This window comes from Bufo bufo, chromosome 3 (assembly GCF_905171765.1).
Source record: "Bufo bufo chromosome 3, aBufBuf1.1, whole genome shotgun sequence".
NCBI lineage: Eukaryota > Metazoa > Chordata > Amphibia > Anura > Bufonidae > Bufo > Bufo bufo.
In genome coordinates this window covers 48,072,822-48,096,147 of record NC_053391.1, presented here as the reverse complement: position 1 = coordinate 48,096,147, position 23,326 = coordinate 48,072,822, and the positions used below count along the sequence as shown (strand labels likewise).

At 50.7% G+C, this 23,326-nt stretch overlaps 1 protein-coding gene across 1 annotated transcript in view; it reads left to right on the top strand.

The window, feature by feature from the left end:
• URB1 (URB1 ribosome biogenesis homolog) overlaps positions 1-23,326 on the top strand; it is a 113,342-nt gene that overhangs the window by 51,220 nt on the left and 38,796 nt on the right. Inside the window, exons 18-24 of the mRNA XM_040423191.1 lie at positions 279-449; positions 538-740; positions 2,412-2,621; positions 3,780-3,947; positions 9,647-10,481; positions 11,782-11,983; positions 22,907-23,093. Coding sequence (XP_040279125.1) covers positions 279-449; positions 538-740; positions 2,412-2,621; positions 3,780-3,947; positions 9,647-10,481; positions 11,782-11,983; positions 22,907-23,093 — 1,976 coding nt within the window. The remainder of the gene's footprint in view (positions 1-278; positions 450-537; positions 741-2,411; positions 2,622-3,779; positions 3,948-9,646; positions 10,482-11,781; positions 11,984-22,906; positions 23,094-23,326) is intronic.

Here is a 23,326-nt window from a genome sequence, read left to right as displayed (position 1 = left end):
TCGGGGCCCTGGGCTCTCTTTACTGAACATTTCGGTCCCTCTGCTCTGATTGAAGCTAGAGCTGTCAGAGGGGAGCCACTGGGACGCATTTGCTACAGGGAGCCCAGGGCACTGAACATGAAGGGCCCTCTCTTGGGCATTTGCCATGGGGTGGTGGTGGTGGTGGTGGCCTTTAAGGGTTGGTCGTCAGGAAAGGAAAATTTTCTGTTTTGCGTTCAACCACATGTTCGCACATTGTACTCAAGTGACGGATGGAGTAATGATTTGCTTCCCTCCAGATGTCATGGACATGGTGGATGTCATCGTGGAGAGCAGCGAAGGTCTGGATGAAGAAGTTGGCTTTTCTCTGGATGAAGAAACGATCCTCCAGACTTTTCCCTTTAGTCCTATGGTCAGTGTGGCTCTGGAGGCCAGAAATAAGCTGCTGACCTCTGAGGAGTCTGGAGATGGTAGGTCATTGATCATGTTCTGGTAATATGCCGAGGTTCTGCTCCTTCTCCGTACGTCACCATTTCTTTTATTTCACTGCTCGTTTAGCGGACCCCGTGGTACGGTACCTAACCTCCATATTGACCGATGTGCTCCATAGCCAGCGGGACCCTCTCGCCCTCTGCCTGGCTCTCCAGTCCTATGATGAGGAGTTGCACTCTTTGGACACAAGTTCCTCGGTTTACTGCCGTCTTCAGAACTTTCATGACTATTACAGCTTGTGGATTCTGCCATCAGCTAAAAAGTCTCTAGTAAGTGACTTGGCGCCTGGTTCTGTGCTCGTAGATCCACATCAAACCTCCTCCATGCTGTTCTATGTGGGTTTCTAGAACTGCAGATAACAAGGTTGAGCACCCATGCTATTACACATAACAGGCTAGTGGGAAGTAAACGGGTGTTGGACCAGGAAAAAATGTAGCTCAGTAGATTCTACATTGCAATTAGTGACACTTTATTATAATCGCCTTTTTTAATTTCCTATCCTTTTCCTGAGATCCTAACTGATGCAAATATACTTTACCGTACTGCTTGCTCTGGGGTATCAACTGATGATTTCTACTGTAATTGGACTTCCCGTCATTTGACCCTGTTTTAGTAAATACTTGTATTCCCCATGTAGTAATAATTCTGGAACATCTTTTCATAGAACTCTGTGTTGTTCTGTGCCTCTCTTAGTCCTCCTAGAAATTTATGAATAAGGGGTCATTCAGACAACCGTAGTGTTTTGCGGACCCGCGAAACACGTATGCCAGCCTGTGTGCGTTCCGCATTTTGCGGATAACACATAACTGGCCCCATCATAGAAAATGCCTATTCTTGTCCGCAAGTATGGACAAGAATAGGACATGTTCTGTCTTCCGGAACGGAACTACTGATGCAGACAGTACATGGTTTGCTGTCTGCATCTTTTGCGGCCCCATTGAAATGAATGGGTCTGCACCTGTTCCACAAAATTGCGGAACGGGTGCGGACCCATTCATACTGCCCTCTGAATGGGCCCTAAATTGACAACTGTCTGTAACCAGTTGGGGGGTGTCCCTACACGCTGACACTATCCTGCTAGTAGAACTTTGTGGCACTCTGCCAGTACATGCTTGGAGTCGGGGTCCCACCCCTCGTATAATAAAGAAGAGAACCCCAGCAGTTGTGTTGCAAAATAGATGAATAGTTTATTTGAAGTGCGGCTTTAGCATACAGTAACATTTCGGCCGGGTATGGCCTTTATCAAACTGCTGCCACTATGTAGAAGATGGAGATGTGTAGTAGAAAAGGCTGCGCTCAGTGGGTAATGTTGGCAGTTGCACGTACAGGTAGATGCCAACATTACCCACTGAGCGCAGCCTTTTCTACTACACATCTCCATCTTCTACATAGCAGCAGCAGTTTGATAAAGGCCTTTACTATCCTGCTAGTGTCATACTGTGTTGGAGCACACCCCATTTGACAACAGGTATGTCAGCACTTGCTTGTCAATTTAGTCACAAGTTTCTAGCAGCAGTAACAGAGGAACTGCATAATTCACCGTTCCCAGAAAAGTCGTTGCAGAATTGTTACTGTATGGGGAATGAAAGAATTTACTAAAATCAACCTCGGGAGCGGCCACAGATGCACTTTAAAGGTGTTGTCCATGAGATGTTGGCATAGGAGCTGCATACACAAAACGGGTAAGGGGGAGTTTTCACAGTGTTTGCAAAGTTGCTTCATTTTTTCTCAAATTTTTAATTCATTAGCACTGGATAATTCTCTCTCCTTGCCGTGTGATGGGCACGCAGGTGCATGGCCCATTACATACACCGCTTCTACTGTAGCGAGCCATGCGCCCGTGTGTTTGTCACATGACCAGGACAAGGTTTCAATTGAATGACAGCAAGCAGAGATCTGTCGAGCGCATAACATCATTAACTGTTGCTTGTTTTTTCCAGTTCACCAAGCAGGCTAATGACACGGTGGAAGAGGAGGAGGACGACTCCTATCATTCTCTCTTGAAGAAGGTGTTTGCGAGTAGTAGTATAGGAGAAGACTCCCAGGAGAAGCTGGAGGACTCCATCTCACGGATTTCCCAAGACGAGTTTCCTTTAGCAGTAAAACATGCCCTACTGTGTCTGAAGACTACTGTGGACAACTTCAGCAAGGTACCGTATTCCTATCCTCCGTCTCTGATGTAATTAGTGTAAGTCCCTGATGAATTGTGCATATCATTTATCACAGGGATTAGCAACCTTCAGCATGCCAGCTTCTGTGAAACTACAACTCCCAGCATGCACACTTACTTGGCTGTTCTTGTAACTCCCATAGAAGTGAATGAAGCATTCTGGGAAATGTAGTTTCAGAACAGCTGGAGTTCCAGAGGTTGCTGATCCCTGATCTAGCAATATTCCCTGATGCGTGTTTCCCTATGTATACAGCTTAACAGATGGTGAACATTACAGCGCTACCTTACAAATCTGTCTGTGGGAGGGTAAAGGATGCATTATATCTTTAGTCCTCTACATTGCTAACCTTACCCCTTGGCAAGCTCTAGGAGCATCAAAACAAAGGTGCACCACAGAGCTGTGCAAGACAGTAAAAATGTATTACTTTTTGGCATGATCTGGTAAACATTCTGACACCTATAGGTACTCATATATGTTTTATAAGGCTTGAGACCACCTTTAAGACTGTTGATGTGTATGGAATCCTTGAGCTTTGGGTGGATACCCATAGATTTGGTGCATGAATTGTGGTTGTTTCTGTGATGTTTTAATTGTGGCGGTAAAAGTTTTAGTTTTATGCTGGATTTATGCCACAGTGTTTTGCAGCGATTTTTTTGGGGACTTTTTCATTGGGTTGTCAAACTTATTATAGTTTTTTAAGGTTGCCATATTGGTGATACTCTTTTTTTTTTTTTAAGATGGCTTTCCTGTAACTGATGCAGATATAGAGACAGATTTACCAATAGTGTCCCACTTTACACTAAGAATACAAATCACAAGTCTTTATATTAGACAAATGTACTATTCTGGCGCAAAAAAAACCTGTCTAGTCTTTAAGTTTTTGACACCGATAAGTTAGCATAGTTTTACTCCAAAAACCAAGTTGCATAGAGGCCAGGACTCCTTCCTATGAAGACATGCCCCTTGCCAGGCGAGGTATAAAACGCTTAGGAAAAAGTGTAAAACAGTTGGTAACTGGCAACTGGCTCATTTTCAATAGTAAATCTTCACAATTTTTTTTATTTTAATTATTATTATTATATATATTTTTTGGTACATGATTTTTGTATTGAACTACATGTAATATCTCCTCCCCAGCATAAAAAAGCTACTGGAGCCAATCTGGTCAGCTTGTACCTGGAGCTTCTGAGCTGCCTCCTGTGTAAATACCAGAGATTGTATCAGAATCAAGAAGAAGAAGAGCAGAAAGCGGAATCTGATCTGTTTTTTGAAAGTGACACAAGCGTGGACTCTTCAGGAAACACGGTAATGACTGAAATAGTTATTGTTGGTAATTACGGTTGATAATTCTTCAAAAAAGTAAACTTGCTTGCCTTACAGTTTTGTCTCGATACTCTACTCTACTCTTCATGCAGTCTCAATAAGAATCTAAAGGCAACAAGACTGTTTAATGATCACCCCTCCTCCCCTCTCATAGCATAAGCTCATAGATGCTGAGGACGAGATACTGTAGCTGCATACCCCTCCTCCCCTCCTCTCTCATAGCATGATCTCATAAACACTGAGGGCAAGATACTGTAACGGAGTACCCCTCCTCCCCTCAGCTCTCATAACATTAGCTCATAGATACCGAGGGCGAGATACTGTAGTACCGTACGCGTACCCCTCCTCTCCTCCCCTCTCGTAGCATGATCTCATAGACACTGAGGGTGTGATACTGTAGCTGCGTACCCCTCCTCCCCTCCTCTCGCATAGCATGATCTCATAGATCAGGGATCAGCAACCTCCGGCACTCCAGCTGTTCTGAAACTACAACTCCCAGAATCCTCTTTTCTCGCCCATATTCATTGGGGACACAGAGACCGTGGGTATAGCTATGTCCTCTAGGAGGCGCTGACACTAGTAAAAGCTGTTAGCTCCTCCCCTGGCAGCTATACCCCCTCCAGCCTGGAGAGAGAGCTTCAGTTTTTTTCTAGTGTCAATAGGAGGCAAGACCTCCCTGCTCTGCAGGGATCTCCTGAAGATTTTTTATTTTAGTTATTTTTTTTCCTTCTTTTTCAGATGGGAAAACAGTGAACGCCTCGCCTCCCTGTTCTCCCGGGGTCAAGTTGCGCCAGTGCCGGTCACCCGCAGTGCTGCCTCCCCCACAGAAGACAAGGTGGACCAGGGCAGCCTCGCTCTCCTGCTTCCCACCAGCCAAGGGGTCACCTAGGTCCGCCAAAGAGAAGACCCTCCCGCCATACCAGACTCCTGCCACTCCGGTGCCAGCTGCTGAGGAGGTGACCCTGCTGGAGGAGGTGACCTTATAGGCCCACTTAGGGAGGATGAAGATGAGGTGAGTACACGGGACTAGGTAAGTATGAAGCCCTCTTCCCCCTCCCTCCCTCTTTGAAGATCTGGGTCGCCCTAAGGACATAAAGGGTTAATGGGACTTTATTTAGCTAAGAAACTAGACCCCTAAGGAGAGAAGGGGTTAATCCGGCGGGCTCCATGCGCCACCAACGACGCGCGGCCTCCCCTCTCTCACTTCCTCTCTAGGCCGACGGCTTTCCGGCTCATGGAGGGTTAATGTGTCTTCTCCCCGGGCACCTCCAGCGAAAGACTGGAGCGCAGGGCGACTCCCACTCCCAGCTATTCAGGTGGCAGTGTCCTCCATGTTCCTCCCCTTTCGGGTGCGGGCGCCAAGCGCGCTGCTCCGAAAGGATTAATGCCTCTGACCGATCGCAGACGCCTGAGCCTTTGCGGGAGTCTTTCGCCGCGAGGCACTTACTTTGCATGGGGTGTTCGACTCTGGCTGTTGCTAGTTCCCGGCCGCGGGGTGAACATCCCGGTCTTCCGGGCGCGGCAAAAAATTTAGGCCCCGGCTTCAAATGGGGCCTACAGGTTCTCTTTTCCCCTGTTGTCATCCCGGCCGCGGGGCGGCACCTCCGGCCGGAATGTGTATGTCGCGCACCGCTCCGGGTCCCTCTACCCTCCGGCTGACTTACAGTACAGAGGGGGAGGGTCCCGGTTGGCCGAGCATCGGAACTTTAGTCACTGGCTTCGCGGCCTACTAGGCCGCAACCCATCCCAAGTATGTAAGGGGGAAGGAGGCGGGCTGGCGCGAATTCTTCCCGCTTAGCTGCCGCTGCCCCCACCCCCACCAGCATCGCCCCTAGGCTTCAAGTCCCTTTTTAACCCTTTCTGGCCAGCCACTTCTGTTAGGCCGGCACTGGATTATCAGGGGTTAGATGGGCTTTTCAAAAGTGCTCATATTGCACAGTTAACCCCTTCCTGCCTCTTATCCACTTGAGGCTTTGCATGCCAGTTTAAAAAAAAGAAAGGGAGAAAGAAAAACAAACGTTTACATCCATACGGGCCCTACTCCCCTCAGTCACAATCCACTCTGACTGTGCGGCACCAGACTGGGCCCGTGCCCTATCCCGGACACGTGACGACCTCTCATAGTTGCCCAATTCGCCCTCCGCGGCTGTTTGGTTGATAACTCCCCGCCTGCGCAATACGGTGAAGGACACCTGAAGAACCCCCTCTGGGGCCGTTTGGTTGATAATCCTCCACCTGCGTAATCCAGTGGAGGACCTCTGACAGTTCCCAACCCACCCTCCGGGGTAGCTTGGTTGATTATTTTCCACCGGTACTATACAGTTGAGGACCTCTGGAATTCCCAATCCACCATCCGGGGTCGTTTGGTTGATAATGCACCGCCTGCGCATTCCAGTGGGGGACCTCTAGACTTCCCATTCCACCCCCTGGGTAGTTTGGTTGATAATCCTCCACCTGCGCATTTCAATAAAGGACCTCTAACTTCACAATCCACCCTCTCGGGTCGTTTGGTCGGTAATTCTCCACCTGCGCAATTCTATAAGGACCTCTGACTTCCCAATCCACCCCATGCGCTGACGGGGCAAGTGCTGGCTACTACTGTGGGAGTGGTAATTGCTTTACAACTACATACTGGGGTGCTTACTGCACAGCTCCTTCGCAGGTGGCGGATTCTTCTAGTACTGAATTCGGTGGCCTCTGCGGGTGGCCCCCTCCTTTGCTGGAGTAGGGGGCTAGCAATACAGTATGACTCCCCTTGCCTGGCTTCCTGGATGCCTTACTTTATTTCGCAAGTGGGGCGTGGCACCAGTCGGTACCCGCGGTCTTCATCTAGTGGCATATGGGTACCGCCAGTGGATACGGTGGCTATTCCACATTCTATCCTATTCTTTTTGATGCTGGTTTTGGGCATGATTATAACTTCCTCTGCCTTCAGGGGGTTACCTAGCAACACTTGTGTCCCAGAGACCCCCCCATCTCCATGAGCCTCCACTGTTCCAGTTGGTCATGAATTTGTCTGCATCAGTACATAGTGCGTACACCATTGCACTAATATGGTGCGTGCGTTCCACCGAGTCGGGTGTTTTCACTAACTCTGTATTGTCTATCCACCACTCCTCCTTATTGGGAAAGTGTTTATGCTGGTACTCTGGTTTAGCTACTACAACCAGTTCTCCTCCACAGGGGCAGAGTTTACGCTAAGGCTCGAGTTCGTGGTCGCTGCAGTGAGGCATCCCCCTCAGGTGGCGGTCCTACCCTGGCGTTAGCTTGGCAGTTGCTCCTGTTCAGCTCCCTTCCAGGTAGAGTTTTTAAGGCTCATAGCCACCCCGCAAGCCTTAGTGGCTCCTATGTTACTGCCTTCCCTCATCTGCATTGCACGGGGTATTCCTGGTGGCCTTCCATTCCCCTTTTACAGGGAATCCTTCCTATTGGTCCTGGGGGTGCTTACTGTGTCTACACGAAGCTTCCCACCCTTCTATCCCGAGCAAGAGATCCAGAAGCATGCGGCGTGGACGTCCTGCTCTCCCCTTGGTAGGAGTTCCCCCTCCTCTACATGCTTTCCGCTTTCCCTCCTATTCAGGGTTCTACGGAAGATCATGATGGAGGGTATTCCTAGTCGCTCCAGATTGGCCCCGTCGCGTGTGATATGCTGACCTCATTCTCCTTCTAGGAGACGTCGCTGCCGCTCAGAGACTACCTTCTTCAAGGTCCGGTCTTCCATCAGCATTTAAGGTCTCTTCGTTTGACGGCGTGGCTATTGCAACCACCATTCTGACGCAAAGAGGTTTTTTAGCGGATGTCATCCGCACTATGATTCAGACCAGGAAGCCTGCATCGCCCCAGGATCTATTACAGGACCTGGAGGTCTTCCTGGGTTTCTGGGGAACCGGAACATTCCCCCACTTCTTTGTTTCCCTCCCCACGGTCCTGTCTTTCCTTCAATCAGGGTTGGACCTTGGTCTGGCCCTTAGTTCTTGGCAGGGTCAGGTGTTGGCGTTTTCTATCTTTTCCCAGCGTCCTCTGGCCCCCTAGGGCCTGTAAGAACCTTCTTTCTGGGAGTGGCACATACGGTCCTCCGTCCTGGCCTCTTTTAACGCCTTCGGATCTGAATTAGTCCTCAGTGCTCCAGGCTTCCCTCTGAGCCATTGCGGGAGTTTTCTCTCAGACTCCTGTCCTGGAAGGTATTTTTTTTCTGGATGCTATCACATCCATTAGATGGGTGTCCGAGTTGGCGGCGTTCTCTTCCAGAGAACCCTTCCTGGTTATTCATAGGGACAAGTTGTTTTCCGGCCGGTCCCTTCTTTTCTTCCGAAGATGGTCTCTGACTTCCATATTAATGAGGAAATTCCTTCCCTCACTGTGTCCATCTCCTTCACACCCTAAGGAACAGGAGTTACACCATTTGGATGTTGTTCGGAGCTCTGAAGATCTATTTAGCAGCCTTCGGTCCTTCCGCTGTGCGGGCCCCTTTTTTGTCTTACGGAGGGTCCTCGCAAGGGATTGGCGGCCCCCAAGGTGGAAATCGCACGTTGGATTCAGTCTGCAATTACTGACGCATACTACGCCTGGGAAAGGGTTCCGCCCTTAGGTGTCACAGCTCACTCCACCAGAGGGGTGGGCGCATCTTTGGCTCGGAGGAATCGCGCTTCGGCTGCACAATCGTGTAAGGCGGCTATTTGTCCTCCTTACACACATTCACAAGATTTTACCAGGTGTATACTTTGCATCGGTGGACGCTGCCTTGGGCCGCGTGGTTTTGCAGGCGGCAGTTTCTTAGATGCCTGCAGGGACGCTTGCTTCCATGGGTCTGTGTTTTTCCGTCCCTGTGGACTGCTTTCGGACGTCCCACGGTTCCTGTGTCCCCCAATGAATATGGGCGCGAAAACGAGATTTTTGTATAACTTACCAGTAAAATCTCTTTCTCGCTCTTCATTGGGGGACACAGCACCCACCCAGTATCGTTATTCAACCACAGTTGTAGCTGTTGCTGGTTTGCACCCCGTTGGGTCCTTGGCATGGTTGGTTTCCATGTTTTTTCTTGGTTTACTTGCTTCTCCTACTGCTTGTGCACAAACTGAAGCTCTCTCTCCAGGCTGGAGGGGGTATAGCTGCCAGGGGAGGAGCTAACAGCTTTTACTAGTGTCAGCGCCTCCTAGAGGACATAGCTATACCCACGGTTCCTGTGTCCCCCAATGAAGAGCGAGAAAGAGACTTTACTGGTAAGTTATTCAAAAATCTTGTTTTTACTTCTACGGGAGTGACAAGAACAACTGAATAAATGTGCATGCTAGGAGTTGTAGTTTTACATCAGCTGCAGTGCCGAAGGTTGCTGATCCCTGTCATAGATACTGATGGTGAGATACTGTAGCTGCGTACCCCTCCTCCCCTCCTCTCTCATATCATGATCTCATAGACACTGAGGGCAAGATACTATAGCTACGTACCCGTCCTCCTCTCCTCTCTCATAGCATGAATTTCAGACACTCTGCGGTGTTGGACCACTGCCACTCAGATATTGATGTCCTATCCTGAGGTTAGATGATCAATATTAAAATCCTGCAATTTTCCTTTTAAGGCTTTTTTCGACGTACCAGAAAGCCTCTTTACGTTTAACTTTTCTTGAATCTGCTTTTGTCTTGCAATTTTAATTGTTTAAGTGTATTCTTATTTATTTTATTTAGATCTTGGACAAAATGCTTTCTGTAATCTTCAAGCATCCACTATTGGAAAGTTGGTTCTTGGCCTTGGAAAGTCAGTCTGCCCCGATGCACAGCCTAAACCCTGTCTCTGTTAAGCTGCTGTCTACTCACCTTAACCGGGGTTTAATTCAGTTGCTGAAAACCAGTGCTCCCCTGCAGCAGCAGGCCAACAATCTGCATCTGGTGGCCAAATATTTTGATGCCATTTCTATTAGCGTCCTTAAAGTCCTGGAAGCACCCACAAAGCCCTCAGCTAAGATGGCGACTGCGCTAGAAGCTTTGCAGTGCTTACATCCTTACATGGACACCATTCAGCTGAATGAAATTACCCTAGCCCTCTTGAAGCTTCCTGAAAAATGTCTTCTTCAGGACCGGGATGATTCCTCTGATCAAAAGTTAACTAACTATGGTACACTTTTGTTGCAACTTCTTAATGATATTCATCAAAGAAAACTGTGTCAAGATGATCTGACGTTCTCGGTGGAGTATGCTAGAGGAGTTGGTCATCTTTTGTCAACGTCGGCTGGGTCCGACCTAGAGATTGTCCTCATTGATGCTCTGCAGAGAGAACCCGCGTTGACACATGTGGTCGAGGTCGACACTCTTACACATTGTCTTAGCAAGATGAGCAAAACCTCTCTGGTTATTGCTGGACTCTTGGTCGAGCACAGTAGGACTCACAGGCTCCAGTTTGAGCTTTGGTGTCTCCATTCTGGAAGGGAGAAGGTCCTGAGAAAGAAGATAGAGACGTGTTTGACTTTGATCAGTACCTACCTTAAAACCGCTGGCCTGTTCCAGTTTACACGGCCTACAAAAGGTAAATTACCCTGCAGATGTATGTGCTGTAAGACATTGTTTTTCAATTTATCTGATTTTTGAGAACATCAAGAAAGCTTTGTTTCCTCCTTCTCCCACCTTTTTAAAGTCGATCCCTAGTTATAATCGGAAAACGCAAATTTTCCACGACACGATCTATAATCCTGTTCTGTAGAGATCACATTTCAGTAGTCATCTCAATATCGCAAGCAGGATTACAATGACCGATTAAATCTATATACAGATAACACCATTCACAATAGGTGATGTCAGAGCTCAACTCCTAGCCCTCCCTGCACAATGACCTTTGCACAGGTCACAGGGCATGCCCCCAACACTCTCCCATAGAAATCAGAGACATCTCCATTTGTGGCCCATGTGGGTGCTGTAAAGAAATTGCTGAACTGCTGTTAACAGAGCAAAGCAGCCACTTGGGTAAGATGGCTGCCTAGTGTTTGTGGGACACTTTAAAGAGGGCTTCTGTTAAAGAGGTTGTTCAAGAATGTGGGGGGAGGGTGGCAAACACGTGGCCAAACCTGTATAGCAAAGGTGCCTTACCTACTTCCCAGTGCTGGTTCATCGCTTCTCCAGGCCTGCGATGCTCTGCGGGGTTCTCTTGATGTCAGCATCCGGTTTGACCTCGTCGCAGCCAATCACTGGCCACGGCAGAGACCGGATTCCCTTGGGTCATGTGACAATTTGTCATGATGTAACCAGTGGATGTCAAACCAGATGTTGACCGAAGGAGCCTAGAGGAGCATCTCAGGCCTAGAGGATAAGAAGCAGGGTGCTGGCACCAGGAATCGGGCAAGTCCTTTTTCCTCTGCTCATGCTGTGGATCGTGGGGGTCTCAGCGCTCAAACCCCCACATTTTTGACCTTTAAATGTCAGTGACCCTTTAAGTGGAATTTGTCACGTCCAACATCATTTTCAGAGTCCGCATACCACCTTGGTTTCAGTGGTAAATGTAAATCACAGCGCAGTGCCTGATCTGTCACACCACTAGCCCAAGTAACTTAGAATGAGATCTGTTGGATTCCGCCAAGATGCCCTTCAATTTGACCGGAAAAAATAGTAATAGGTGCTGCACAATATTTCTAGTCCAATATGGCAGGATCTGAGACAGTGGAACGGAGCCAGGAATCTAATAGAGGCGCCTTTGCTTGTATCGTACATGCTTCTACCTCAAGTGGTCTCAGCTCATGTACAGAGATTATATACTGTTTTTTATGTGATCCCCAGTCCGTGAGGTGCTTAGTATTAGTATAGGTTTTACATATCATGCGCTTTTTCATCTTCAGTGTCGTCTGCTGTTCTTCGCGTACTGAAGGAGGCTTTCTGGGACAAGCTGGTGAAGGCGGCGCTGGGGACAGAACCCTCTGAGATGACATCGGGGCAGATCTCTGTGCTTTCCAAACTGGTCACCATAGCTGAAAAGAGTGAACTCGGCAAACTGATGGATGAGCTTCCCAAGGTCCTGGCACTACCTTCTTCTCATGTAAAGTAAGTGCCTGGGTTTCAAGAATTAAAGGGGTTTAGAGGGACTTGACGGCCTGTCTTCAAAATACAGTAGGTCACGAGTATGAGACTGGTAGGGGGTCAGACACCTGGCACCCCAACCAGTCAGCCGTCTGCACTGGAAAAAACCATACAGTGGATGGAGCTGGAAGCAGAGGGCTTCATCTACTGTATAGGTGTCATGCTGGAATACTGCAGCTCCCATGCAAGTAAATGGGAGCTGTGCTCCAGTATGCAGGAAACCGCACGATGGACCAGTAGCCCTGGCGGCTACCCGAAACAGTGGATGGATGGGCGGGTTGTCGGACTGCCACATGTCTGACCCTCTCCATTCACTGCAATGGGACTTTCTGAAGTGACTGGAGGAAGTGGGTGCCCATGTGCGGTGTCCTCTTTATTCACTGCTTTGGGACCTCTAAAACTAGCCCTGCAAGGGCACCCAGATCATTTTGGATGTTCCATAGCAGCCAATGGAGAAGACCCAACACATGTATGGCCTGCTCTTCATTTTCTGTTAGGTAGGAGTGGGACCCTCAGGTGGGACAAGCACCCATGGATATGCCATGTGTGTCCAGAGGGAATTACCACTTTAAAGGGCATCTGTCAGCAGATTTGCCCCTATGACACTGGCTGACCTGTTACATGTGCACTTGGCAGCTGAAGCCATCTGTGTTGGTCCCATGTTCATATGTGCCCGCATTGCTGAGAAAAATGATGTTTTAATATATGCAAATGAGCCTCTAGGAGCAACGGGGGCGTTACCATTACACCTAGAGGCTCTGCACTCTCCGAAAAAGCTGTGCCCTCTGCACTTTGACAGGGCCAGGTGTTATGATGTTTACATTGCCCGGCCCTGTCAAAGTGCAGAAGCCGCATCAGTTGCAGAGAGAGCAGAGCCTCTAGGTGTAACGGTAACGCCCCCGTTGCTCCTAGAGGCTCATTTGCATATATTAAAACATCATTTTTCTCAGCAATGAGGGCACATATGAACATGGGACCAACACAGACGCCTTCAGTTGCCCAAGCACACATGTAATAGGTCAGCCAGTGTCATAGGTACAAAACTGCTGACAGATGCCTTTTAATCTGTGCAGCAAAGCCCCAGTTGCCACTACAGTGTCCGTGTATGTGTCCTTCCAAGAAGTGACAGCGTGTATGGGGAAAAATGCTCCAATTTCTACTCATTAGTCAGCCTGTTGTCAGTTCAGTGCTAAAGTGGCAGCTGTGGGCACCGTCTGTTCCTACCCTGCTGGCAGCGCCATTGGCTGCGGATGAAAAACTGTACACGAGTTTGCATGAAAATAAAAGCTATTTGTGTTAAATAGTCATTAATGACAGAGCGAGCGATGGAGAGCGACCCAGTGTAAGCAAGAGGGAGAGTTCAAAATACATATGAGAAATACAATCAGAATGAAAGAAATGTTTCTTCCCCAGAAGGGAAGTTGTCAGCGAGTTGTCGGGCCATCTGAAACCCAGGCGGCATGTGATATGCACGGGCTCCCTGGTTACAAAGAGTCGTCTGGACGGCTTCTCCCTGCGCGGTCTGTAACTCTGTACATGGAGAGAGACCTGTCAATGTGCCTGAGCTGCACATGGAACTTTAGAGGGGTCTTCCTGTCCTGTAAAGTGATGGCGTATCACTGATCTGTGGGGGTCTGACCCCAGGGACCCTCACTGATCATGAGAACCAAGGAGAGAGGCGCTTCTGTTCACCCAGCTATTCAGGGACCTGCAGATGGCCCCATTCACTTGATTGGAGCTGTGCTATTCCTCCGCACAGTAGATGGCAATGAAGGGGGTCCCTCCATCTTGAGGGTCAGTGGGGGCTCCAGAGGTCAGATCCAAAACAGCCATAAAGTCATGGTATATCCTAGCGATATGTGACCAGATGAGGATAGCCCCTCTAACAAGTTGTATAAGCCTCTGTGCACACTAGCATCATGGCTTCTGTTTGGCGTCATCATGCGTGCAGCATGCTGGGTCAGTTTTTAAATGGATTCCAACCAATCCATACTGTTCATAATGGGGACCTTCTGGTTCTTTTTTTTTTTTTTTATGACATGGATTCTTCTGTTCTTGCCATCAAAAACTTTGGAAACCGAACCATTCTAAATGTAAGGACCCATTCACACTAGCACTAGGTTCTGTTCCAATAATTGCAGCCCCAAGGCCGATCCAGTTGGATCCAGTCAGTGCAGCGTTACGTCAGCATCCATCACATTTACAATTGTAGACTGTGTCCACATTTCCGTTGTAGGCTCCATTAGACCCCTCTGTCGGAAGTGGTCATGTCGCGTGTCCCTTGGGGCCAGTAGCGCCGCTGCCTCTGGCCCATGATAGAAATGCCTATTCTTGTCTGCAAAACGGACAAGAATAGGACATGTTCTATTTTATTTGCGTGGCCACGGAACGGAGCAACGCATGTGGACAGCACATTGAGTGCTGTCCGCATCTTTTGCAGCCCCATTGAAGTGAATGGGTCCGCATCTGAGCCGCAAAAAAATGCGGCTCAGATGGCGGACCCAACCAACGGTCGTGTGCATGATCTGTGGACAATTCTCGTTTCGTTTTTTTGCCTACCTTTTGTCTTCTGACCCTTTTAAATTAAAGGGGGTGTCTGTTTCGGTCAGTGCTTTTTTTTTAAAAGGTTTACTGATACTCTGATCACAGGGTACCGCACTGCGGAAACGCGCGCCGATCAGCTGTAAAGTGCAGCAAGCGTTTTAATTTCCCCTCAACACCACCACAGGAGAAATGAGGGCATTGCTTAGTTCTCATTGAAATCAGTAGACGGCCCTGTGTAACGCATGGGCATGTTGAGTCCTCCGGAGTGAAAGTGACAGTTTGTGGCCACCCTGGCTAATAGATGGGTGGTCTGAATAGAGCCCTTCAGGGCTAGAGTTGCAGACATTCTGTTCGGATTTCTTTGCCTTTCCGTGCCAAATCCGAATTACTTGCGGATTTGATGCAATTTTTTTTGCAGAAGTGGTTGAAAAGAATTAAATCCGCACAAAGAATTAACATTCTGTGGATTTCAAAATTCTACACGGGAAAACAAGGGGTGTACATGAGAAGTGCCTAATCTCCTACACTCTGCTGGTAATGTGTTGTAGTGTATAGCCAGGTTCGAAACTGCAGACGGCCATCTGATTAGCAAAAAGATCTCTTTGATAAATACACGTATGTAAAAACCTAGACCATGGAGTCCCCACCATTCAGTGGGACAGGAGACGATAAAAGAGGGACGGCTGGGATGGGACTGGATGATAAGAAGTCTAAAAGGTAAGCGCAGCAAAAACATCCTCCAACTAACCACATATAAGTAACACATAGTAAAATCCTTGATCCAAAAGAGCAAAGAAGGAAGAAAGAAGTAATGGATCTCTACTACAGACTACACGAAAAATGTAGAAGCCCGTCTATCATTCAGCAAAACGCGTTGGTTAGGTGAGGGACACTGGTATGGGAGATTTGATTATACTTTGTAAACTGGTAAGCCTTCCCTTTGCTTTTTTGGCTCTCCTCTCCATTCCTATTTGTGATCTCATTGTTATAGATTGGATATACAATATCGCACTACTATGTATGAGTTTATAATGATAGATTGGCTTCTACATTTTTCGTGTAGTCTGTAGTAGAGATCCATTACTATTTTTCTTCCTTCTTTCCTCTTTTGGATCAAGGATATTACTATGTGTTACTTATATGTGGTTAGTTGGAGGATGTTTTTGCTGCGCTTACTTCTTATCACCCAGTCCCATCCCAACCGTCCCTCTTTCTCGCCCATATTCCTTGGGGGACACAGGAAACCATGGTATAGCTCTGCTCCCTAGGAGGCGTGACACTAAGCGAAAGCTGTAAGCCCCTCCTCCATCAGCTATACCCTTCAGCCTGGAGAAGAGACTGCCAGTTTTTGCTTAGTGTCCAAGGAGGCAAGACACCCCCTGCTTATGCAGGGTTGTTATCCTATGATTTTTATTTTTTACGTATTTGTTGTTTTTAACTCGGTTTTTTTCTACCTACAGGGACAACAGAGGCGCATTAGACCCCTCTGTTTCTCCCGGGGTTGAGTTGCGCCAGTGCCGGTAATTCCGCACTGCCGCCTCCCCCACAGAAGACAAGGTGGACCAGGGCAGCCTCGCTCCCCTGCGTCCCGCCAGCTCAGGGTCGCCCGCACGCCAAGTCCCTCCCCCGGCTTCCTGCCACCGCGGTGCCAGGAGCTGAAGGGGCGACCCCGCTGGATGGACTGAGGGCGAAGACAGCGTATGGTGAGAGTGGCTGCTCCAGCCTCCCCTTCCTCCCTCCCACCGCTGCTACCAACATGGCCACTGTTACATGACCACTGCAAACCCCCCCCCCGCCCCCCCCCCGCCCCCCCCCCCCCCCCCGCATATCGGGACGTTACCGGGCATAGTTGGAGGGCAGTCTATCTGGGCAAGTCCTAGAACGCTGCCTTACAGGGGACGGCTGCAGACTTGCAAGCCGTCTGCTACATCTAGGCGCGGTGGGAGCCGTTCTCCTGGCATGAACGGCGCCATGTCATGGCCGGCACTTCAACACCTTGGGGGTTAAAATCATTTTGCCGCGCGCGCGCGGCTCTGCTTCGGCTTCAGCGCGGCAGAGGGGGGGCGGAGCTTCCTTACACATTCAGCTCCGTGCTGCTGCGCTCCGCTACTTCCGGGTTCATCTCTCTGCCGTGCGATCCTGAAGCCTTTCAGCTCCGTGCTGCTGCCTCTCCTCCACAGCCTCCTCAGTCTGTTCCCCTTACAGCTGCCGCTTGTATCATCGGGTCTGGTAGGACTGTTTAACCCCCTCCGTGCCACAGTACTGTTGCTTTAAAGTGCAACATCTTTCCACCATGTCAGACCCTTCTGCAGCCGCCAAGCCATGGTACCATGCCTGTACCGCTTGTAGGGAACCCTTTCCCCGGGGGCAGTCTGATCCGCACTGTACTGCATGCCGAGCTCCATCGCAGCCTCAGTCGCCCGCTGTGTCGCTCCCTGCTTCCTCTGACCCGCCTGACTGGGCTAGATCCCTGTCCCAGGCCGTGGAAAGCCTCACTCATGTCGTGGGCCGCCTAATAGACAGGCCACCTACCCCGCAGGACGCCACTCTGACTGTCGCGCCCTCCGGGTCCACTGCTTCTGCCGCTGCAGCGGGTTCATCCTCTCCTAGTGACCCCTCCCGAGCTAGGCACTCTCAGAAGCGTATTAGAGTAGAGCGAGCCTCCTCCTCGGATGCCTCCCTCTCCCCGCCACGCGTGCGCACCCAGACGAGCCTCTCCTCTCCAAAGGATTCGCTCTCTGAAGGTGAATTGGCGGCTTCAGATTTGGAAATGGACTCGGCCCTGCCGTCCAAGCTAGCCTCAGCGATGGCTCAACTCATCTCTGATATACGTGACACCTTTAAGGTGCAGGATGACCCCCCTAGCTCGGACGCAGCTAGCGTCTCCTTTATCAGACCCAGGCAGGCCTCAAAAGTCTTTCCAATCCACTCTGATTTCTCCTCCGTGGTGTCTAAGGCTTGGGCTCGCCCGGACGCCCGTTTTGTCAACCCAAAGAAGCTGGACATTTGCTATCCTTTTCCAGCCGATGTCGTGGCCACCTGGTCTTCCCCACCCAAGGTAGACCCCCCTGTGGCCCGGCTGTCAAAGAACACGGCCATCCCTGTTCCCGACGGGTCCTCTCTTCAGTCAGCGGAGGACCGTCGCATGGAGACCCTGTCCAAGGGCATTTTTGCTGCCTCCGGTTCTGGGAGAGGAAGCTCCCTCAGACCGGTTTTTGCCTCTGCTTGGGCAGGGAAAGCAATCTCTGCTTGGGGTACGCAGCTGGAACAGGAGTTGGACTCGGACATCCCCATCCAGGACCTACGTTCCTTGGCCCAGCTTATTATTCGGGCCGGGAATTTTGTCTGTGAGGCCTCCCTTGATGCGGGAGCCCTTATTGCGCGCTCCTCCGCCCTGGCAGTTGCCGTCAGGAGGGAGCTCTGGCTGAAGGTCTGGAAAGCGGACGCTGCCTCCAAACGTTCCTTGGCGGGGCTACCGTTTGCGGGTTCCCGCCTTTTCGGGGTCCGCTTAGACGAACTTATTTCAGAGGCCACGGGTGGTAAAAGCACCCATCTTCCTCAACCCCAAGCCAGGGGCGCCCCCCGCGGACGCCCTGGTGCGTCTCGTTTTCGGTCCTCCCGCAGGGCCTCTGGGGCTCCCACCACAGCTGCCGCTTCGGCTCCTCCCCAGGACAAGCGTAGGAAGCCGTTTTTTCGGGCGCAGCCCTCCTGGCGCAAGCCGCAGGCTGCCCGCACACCCGCAGCAAAACAGTCCTCTGCCTGAAGGCGCGCCCCCACCCACCCGGGTGGGGGGCCGGCTCCTCCTTTTCAAGGACGTCTGGATGGCTCACGTCTCCGACGCCTGGGCCCTCGAAATTGTGTCCTCCGGATACAAAATCGAATTTGCATCCTTCCCTCCGGATCGGTTCTTTCGCTCCCGCCCCACGCGAGACCCGAAAGACGCGGCCGCGTTCTCCGCGGCCGTTCAAGCTTTACTGGACAGGGGGGTGATTACCCCCGTTCCTCTAGAGGAAAGATTCCAAGGGTTCTACTCGAACCTCTTTGTAGTTCCCAAGAAGGGAGGTTCGGTGCGGCCCATTTTGGACCTCAAAAAGCTCAACCGTTTTCTCCTCCTTCGACGGTTTCGGATGGAGTCCCTCCGCTCCGCGGTGGCTTCCCTGGAGCAGGGAGATTTCATGTCTTCCATCGATATACAGGATGCCTACCTCCATGTTCCGGTAGCCCAGTGTCACCATCGCTTCCTTCGATTCGCCGTGGGGGACCTCCACTTCCAATTTGTCGCCCTTCCCTTTGGACTGGCAACAGCCCCCCGGGTGTTCACCAAGGTCCTGGCCCCGGTTTTAGCCTTACTCCGTTCCAGGGGTGTTTTTCTGCTACCGTACTTGGACGATATCCTCATCAAGGCTCCGTCCTTTTCTCAAGCGGTTGCCAGCGTGGATCTCACTCTAGAGACTCTGGCGAGGTTTGGTTGGGTCATCAACTTCCCCAAGTCCTCCCTTCCCCCCTCCAGACAACTCGTCTTCCTGGGAATGCTTTTAGACACGGGAACGGCGGAGGTACGTCTTCCCTCGGAAAAACGTCTGATCCTCCGTGGGGCGGTTCGGGGTCTCCTTCTCCACCGTCGACCGTCCTTCCGCTTCTGCATGCGGGTATTGGGGCAGATGGTTGCCTGCTTCGAGGCGATCCCATTTGCGCAGTTTCACTCCCGCCCTCTCCAACGGGCGATCCTCTCCTCCTGGGACAAATCGCCGCAGTCTCTGGATCATCCCTTCCATCTGTCGCCTCCGGTGCGGTCATCTCTCCGCTGGTGGTTACAGTCCCCTCTTCTGGGCAGGTCCTTTCTGCCACTCAACTGGTTGGTGGTTACAACCGATGCCAGTCTCTCGGGCTGGGGAGGCGTGTTTCCTCCCCGATCCGTCCAGGGCATTTGGTCTCCATCGGAGTCCAAACTCTCGATCAATGTCCTGGAACTGAGAGCGGCCCTTCTGTCTCTACGACACTGGACTCATCTGCTGAAGGGTCATCCAGTTCGTGTACAATCAGACAACGCCACGGCCGTGGCGTACATAAACCACCAGGGGGGCACTCGCAGCGCTGCAGCGATGCGGGAGGTCACCAGCATTCTCCGTTGGGCGGAAGCCCACGTCCCGGCCCTATCTGCAATTTTTATTCCAGGGGTGGACAATTGGGCGGCGGACTTCCTCAGTCGCACCACCGTCGACCCCGGCGAGTGGTCTCTTCACCCGGAGGTATTCGAGGCCATTTGCCTTCGTTGGGGCATTCCGGACGTGGACCTCATGGCCTCAAAATTCAATCACAAGGTCCCCGCCTATCTGTCCAGGGCCAGGGATCCGGGAGCTTGCGGAGCCGACGCCCTCGTTCTTCCTTGGCGAGGCTTCGCGCGCCCATACATATTCCCTCCCATCCCTCTCCTGCCCAAGGTCCTTCGGAAGATCGCGGCGGAAGGCGTCTCGGTGATTCTGGTCGCTCCGGACTGGCCCCGCCGGTCTTGGTATGCCGACCTCATGCTGCTCCTGGCAGACGCGCCCTGGCCACTGCCCGCCAGGGAAGATCTTCTCTCTCAGGGACCGATCTTCCACCCGCGTTTAGGGTCCCTACGTTTGACGGCGTGGTTGTTGAGACCACCGTCCTGACACGTAGGGGTTTTTCTGCGGATGTCGTCCGCACCATGATCCGCGCCCGTAAGCCGTCCTCTTCTAGGATCTATTATAGGACCTGGAGGACTTTTTTGGGGTTCTGTACCGATCTGGGGATTCCTCCGCTCCGCTTTTCTCTCCCCACCGTTTTGTCCTTCCTGCAGAGCGGACTGGCCCAAGGTCTAGGCCTTAGTTCTTTGAAGGGTCAGGTATCTGCGCTGTCCATTTTGTTTCAGCGCCCACTGGCCCCCCTTGGTCCTGTCAAGACCTTCCTTCAGGGCGTGGCTCACGCGGTTCCCCCGTATCGCCCTCCGGTACCGCCCTGGGACCTGAACCTGGTTCTCTCAGCGCTCCAGGCTTCTCCTTTCGAGCCTCTGCGGACGGTTTCCTTGCGACTTCTGTCCTGCAAGGTTATTTTCCTTGTAGCCATCACCTCTCTTCGGAGGGTGTCCGAATTGGCTGCACTCTCCTGTCTGGAACCTTTCCTAGTGTTCCACCAGGACAAGGTGGTTCTTCGTCCGGTCCCTTCCTTCCTTCCTAAGGTGGTCTCCGCCTTTCATCTGAACGAGGACATCGTTCTCCCCTCTTTGTGTCCTTCCCCTTCCCATCCGCGGGAGAGGAAGCTTCATCGCCTGGACGTTGTCAGGGCGCTCAAGATTTACCTGGAAGTAACCAGCTCTTTCAGGCATACTGACTCGCTCTTTGTGGTCCCGGAAGGGTCGCGCAGAGGGATGGCGGCATCCAAAGTTGCTATCGCTCGTTTTGTCAAGATGGCTGTTACTGAGGCTTATCTCGCCAAGGGCAGGGTTCCTCCCCTTGGTGTTACCGCTCACTCCACTAGAGCGGTCGGGGCTTCCTGGGCTCAGAGAAATCGGGCTTCTTCGGAGCAGATTTGCAAGGCGGCCACTTGGTCCTCCTTGCACACCTTCACCAAGTTCTACAGGGTGCATACTCATGCGTCGGCTGACGCTGCTTTAGGCCGTCTGGTGTTGCAGGCGGCAGTTGATTGATGCCTCTGGCGTTGGTTGAGTTTGTTCTGGTCCCTCCCTTCTGGGACTGCTCTGGAACGTCCCATGGTTTCCTGTGTCCCCCAAGGAATATGGGCGAGAAAAGGAGACTTTTGTATTACTTACCAGTAAAGTCTCTTTCTCGCTCTTCCTTGGGGGACACAGCACCCGCCCTTCATTGGGTTACAGTTGTGGTTCCGGCTTGGTTGCCCCCGTTGGGGCTCGACAGTTCTTTTTCCGGTTGGTGGTTATCTTTCACTACTTGGACACGCAACTGGCAGTCTCTTCTCCAGGCTGAAGGGTATAGCTGATGGAGGAGGGGCTTACAGCTTTCGCTTAGTGTCACGCCTCCTAGGGAGCAGAGCTATACCATGGTTTCCTGTGTCCCCCAAGGAAGAGCGAGAAAGAGACTTTACTGGTAAGTAATACAAAAGTCTCCTTTTTATTGTCTCCTGTCCCACTGAATGGTGGGGACTCCATGGTCTATGTTTTTACATACGTGTATTTAATAAAGAGATCTTTTTGCTAATAAGATGGCTGTCTGCAGTTTATAACCTGGCTATACACTATGTTTTTATAGTTATTGTATAATTCCGTGTGGCCCTAATAGGTCGTTATATAGGTTTTGGTAATGTATTATGCTGCGTTTTTTTGACAATCTGTGCGTAATCCGCACCGTGCGCAGGTAGCCTAAGGCCCCTTTCACACGGGTGAGTATTCCGCGCGGGTGCAATGCGTGAGTTGAACGCATTGCACCCGCACTGAATCCCGACCCATTCATTTCTATGGGGCTGTTCACATGAGCGGTGATTTTCACGCATCACTTGTGCGTTGCATGAAAATCGCAGAATGCTCTATTTTGTGCGTTTTTCCACGCAACGCAGGCCCCATAGAAGTGAATGGGGTTGCGTGAAAATCGCAAGCAAGTGCGAATGCGGTGCAATTTTCAAGCACGGTTGCTAGGAGACTATCGGGATGGAGACCCAATCATTATTATTTTCCCTTATAACATGGTAATAAGGGAAAATAATAGCATTCTGAATACAGAATGCATAGTACAATAGCGCTGGAGGGGTTAAAAAAATAAAAATAAAATAATTTAACTCGCCTTAATCCACTTGATCGCGCAGCCGGCATCTCTTCTGTCTTCATCTTAGCTGTGTGCAGGAAAAGGACTCCGGTCATCACATGATCCATCACATGATCTTTTACCATGGTGATGGATCATGTGATGGACCATGTGATGACCGGAGTGACGTCACCATAGGTCCTGTTGCTGCACACAGCAAAGAAAGAAGACCGAAGAGAAGCCAGCTGTGCGATCAAGTGGATTAAGGTGAGTTAAATTATTATTTTTTTAACCCCTCCAGCGCTAGTTTACTATGCATTCTGTATTCAGAATGCTATTATTTTCCCTTATAACCATGTTATAAGGGAAAATAATACAATCTACAGAACACCGATCCCAAGCCCGAACTTCTGTGAAGAAGTTCGGGTTTGGGTACCAAACATGCGCGATTTTTCTCACGTGAGTGCAAAACGCATTAAAATGTTTTGCACTCGCGCTGAAAAATCGCGCATGTTCCCACAACGCCCGTGTGAAACCAGCCTTAGTGTTAATGGTAGCTCTTGCATCTTCTTAGCCGTCCTAATTCCTTTAATCAATTAACTTCTTACAGATGGGCTCTAGCTGACTGTGTATCACAAGCTGCAGACTGTGCCGGGGTGAAGGGCTGTTCTTGGCAGAGGTCTCTCTTGGCAGCCTGTATGAAGTGTCTGACTACCACATATGGCACCCATAAAGAACTGGAGGAAGCGGCACCGGAAGAGGAGAGAGCTCTGCTTTCTCGACTTAAGGATCTCATGGTAGGAAAATAAAAATCTGTTGTTTACTGCGCGTACTCCATGGGGGCCCGAATGAACCACGTTGCCATCTTTTTGTCTTTTAAGTCATTGAATGCCGTCGATTAAAGGGGTTGTGTCAGCGGTTTTATATGGATGACCTGTCGATCAGGATAGGTCATCAATATTTGATCGACTGGGGGTCCGACGCCCGGCAGCCCCCACCGATCAGCTGTGTGAAGAGGAGGGGGTGCTCC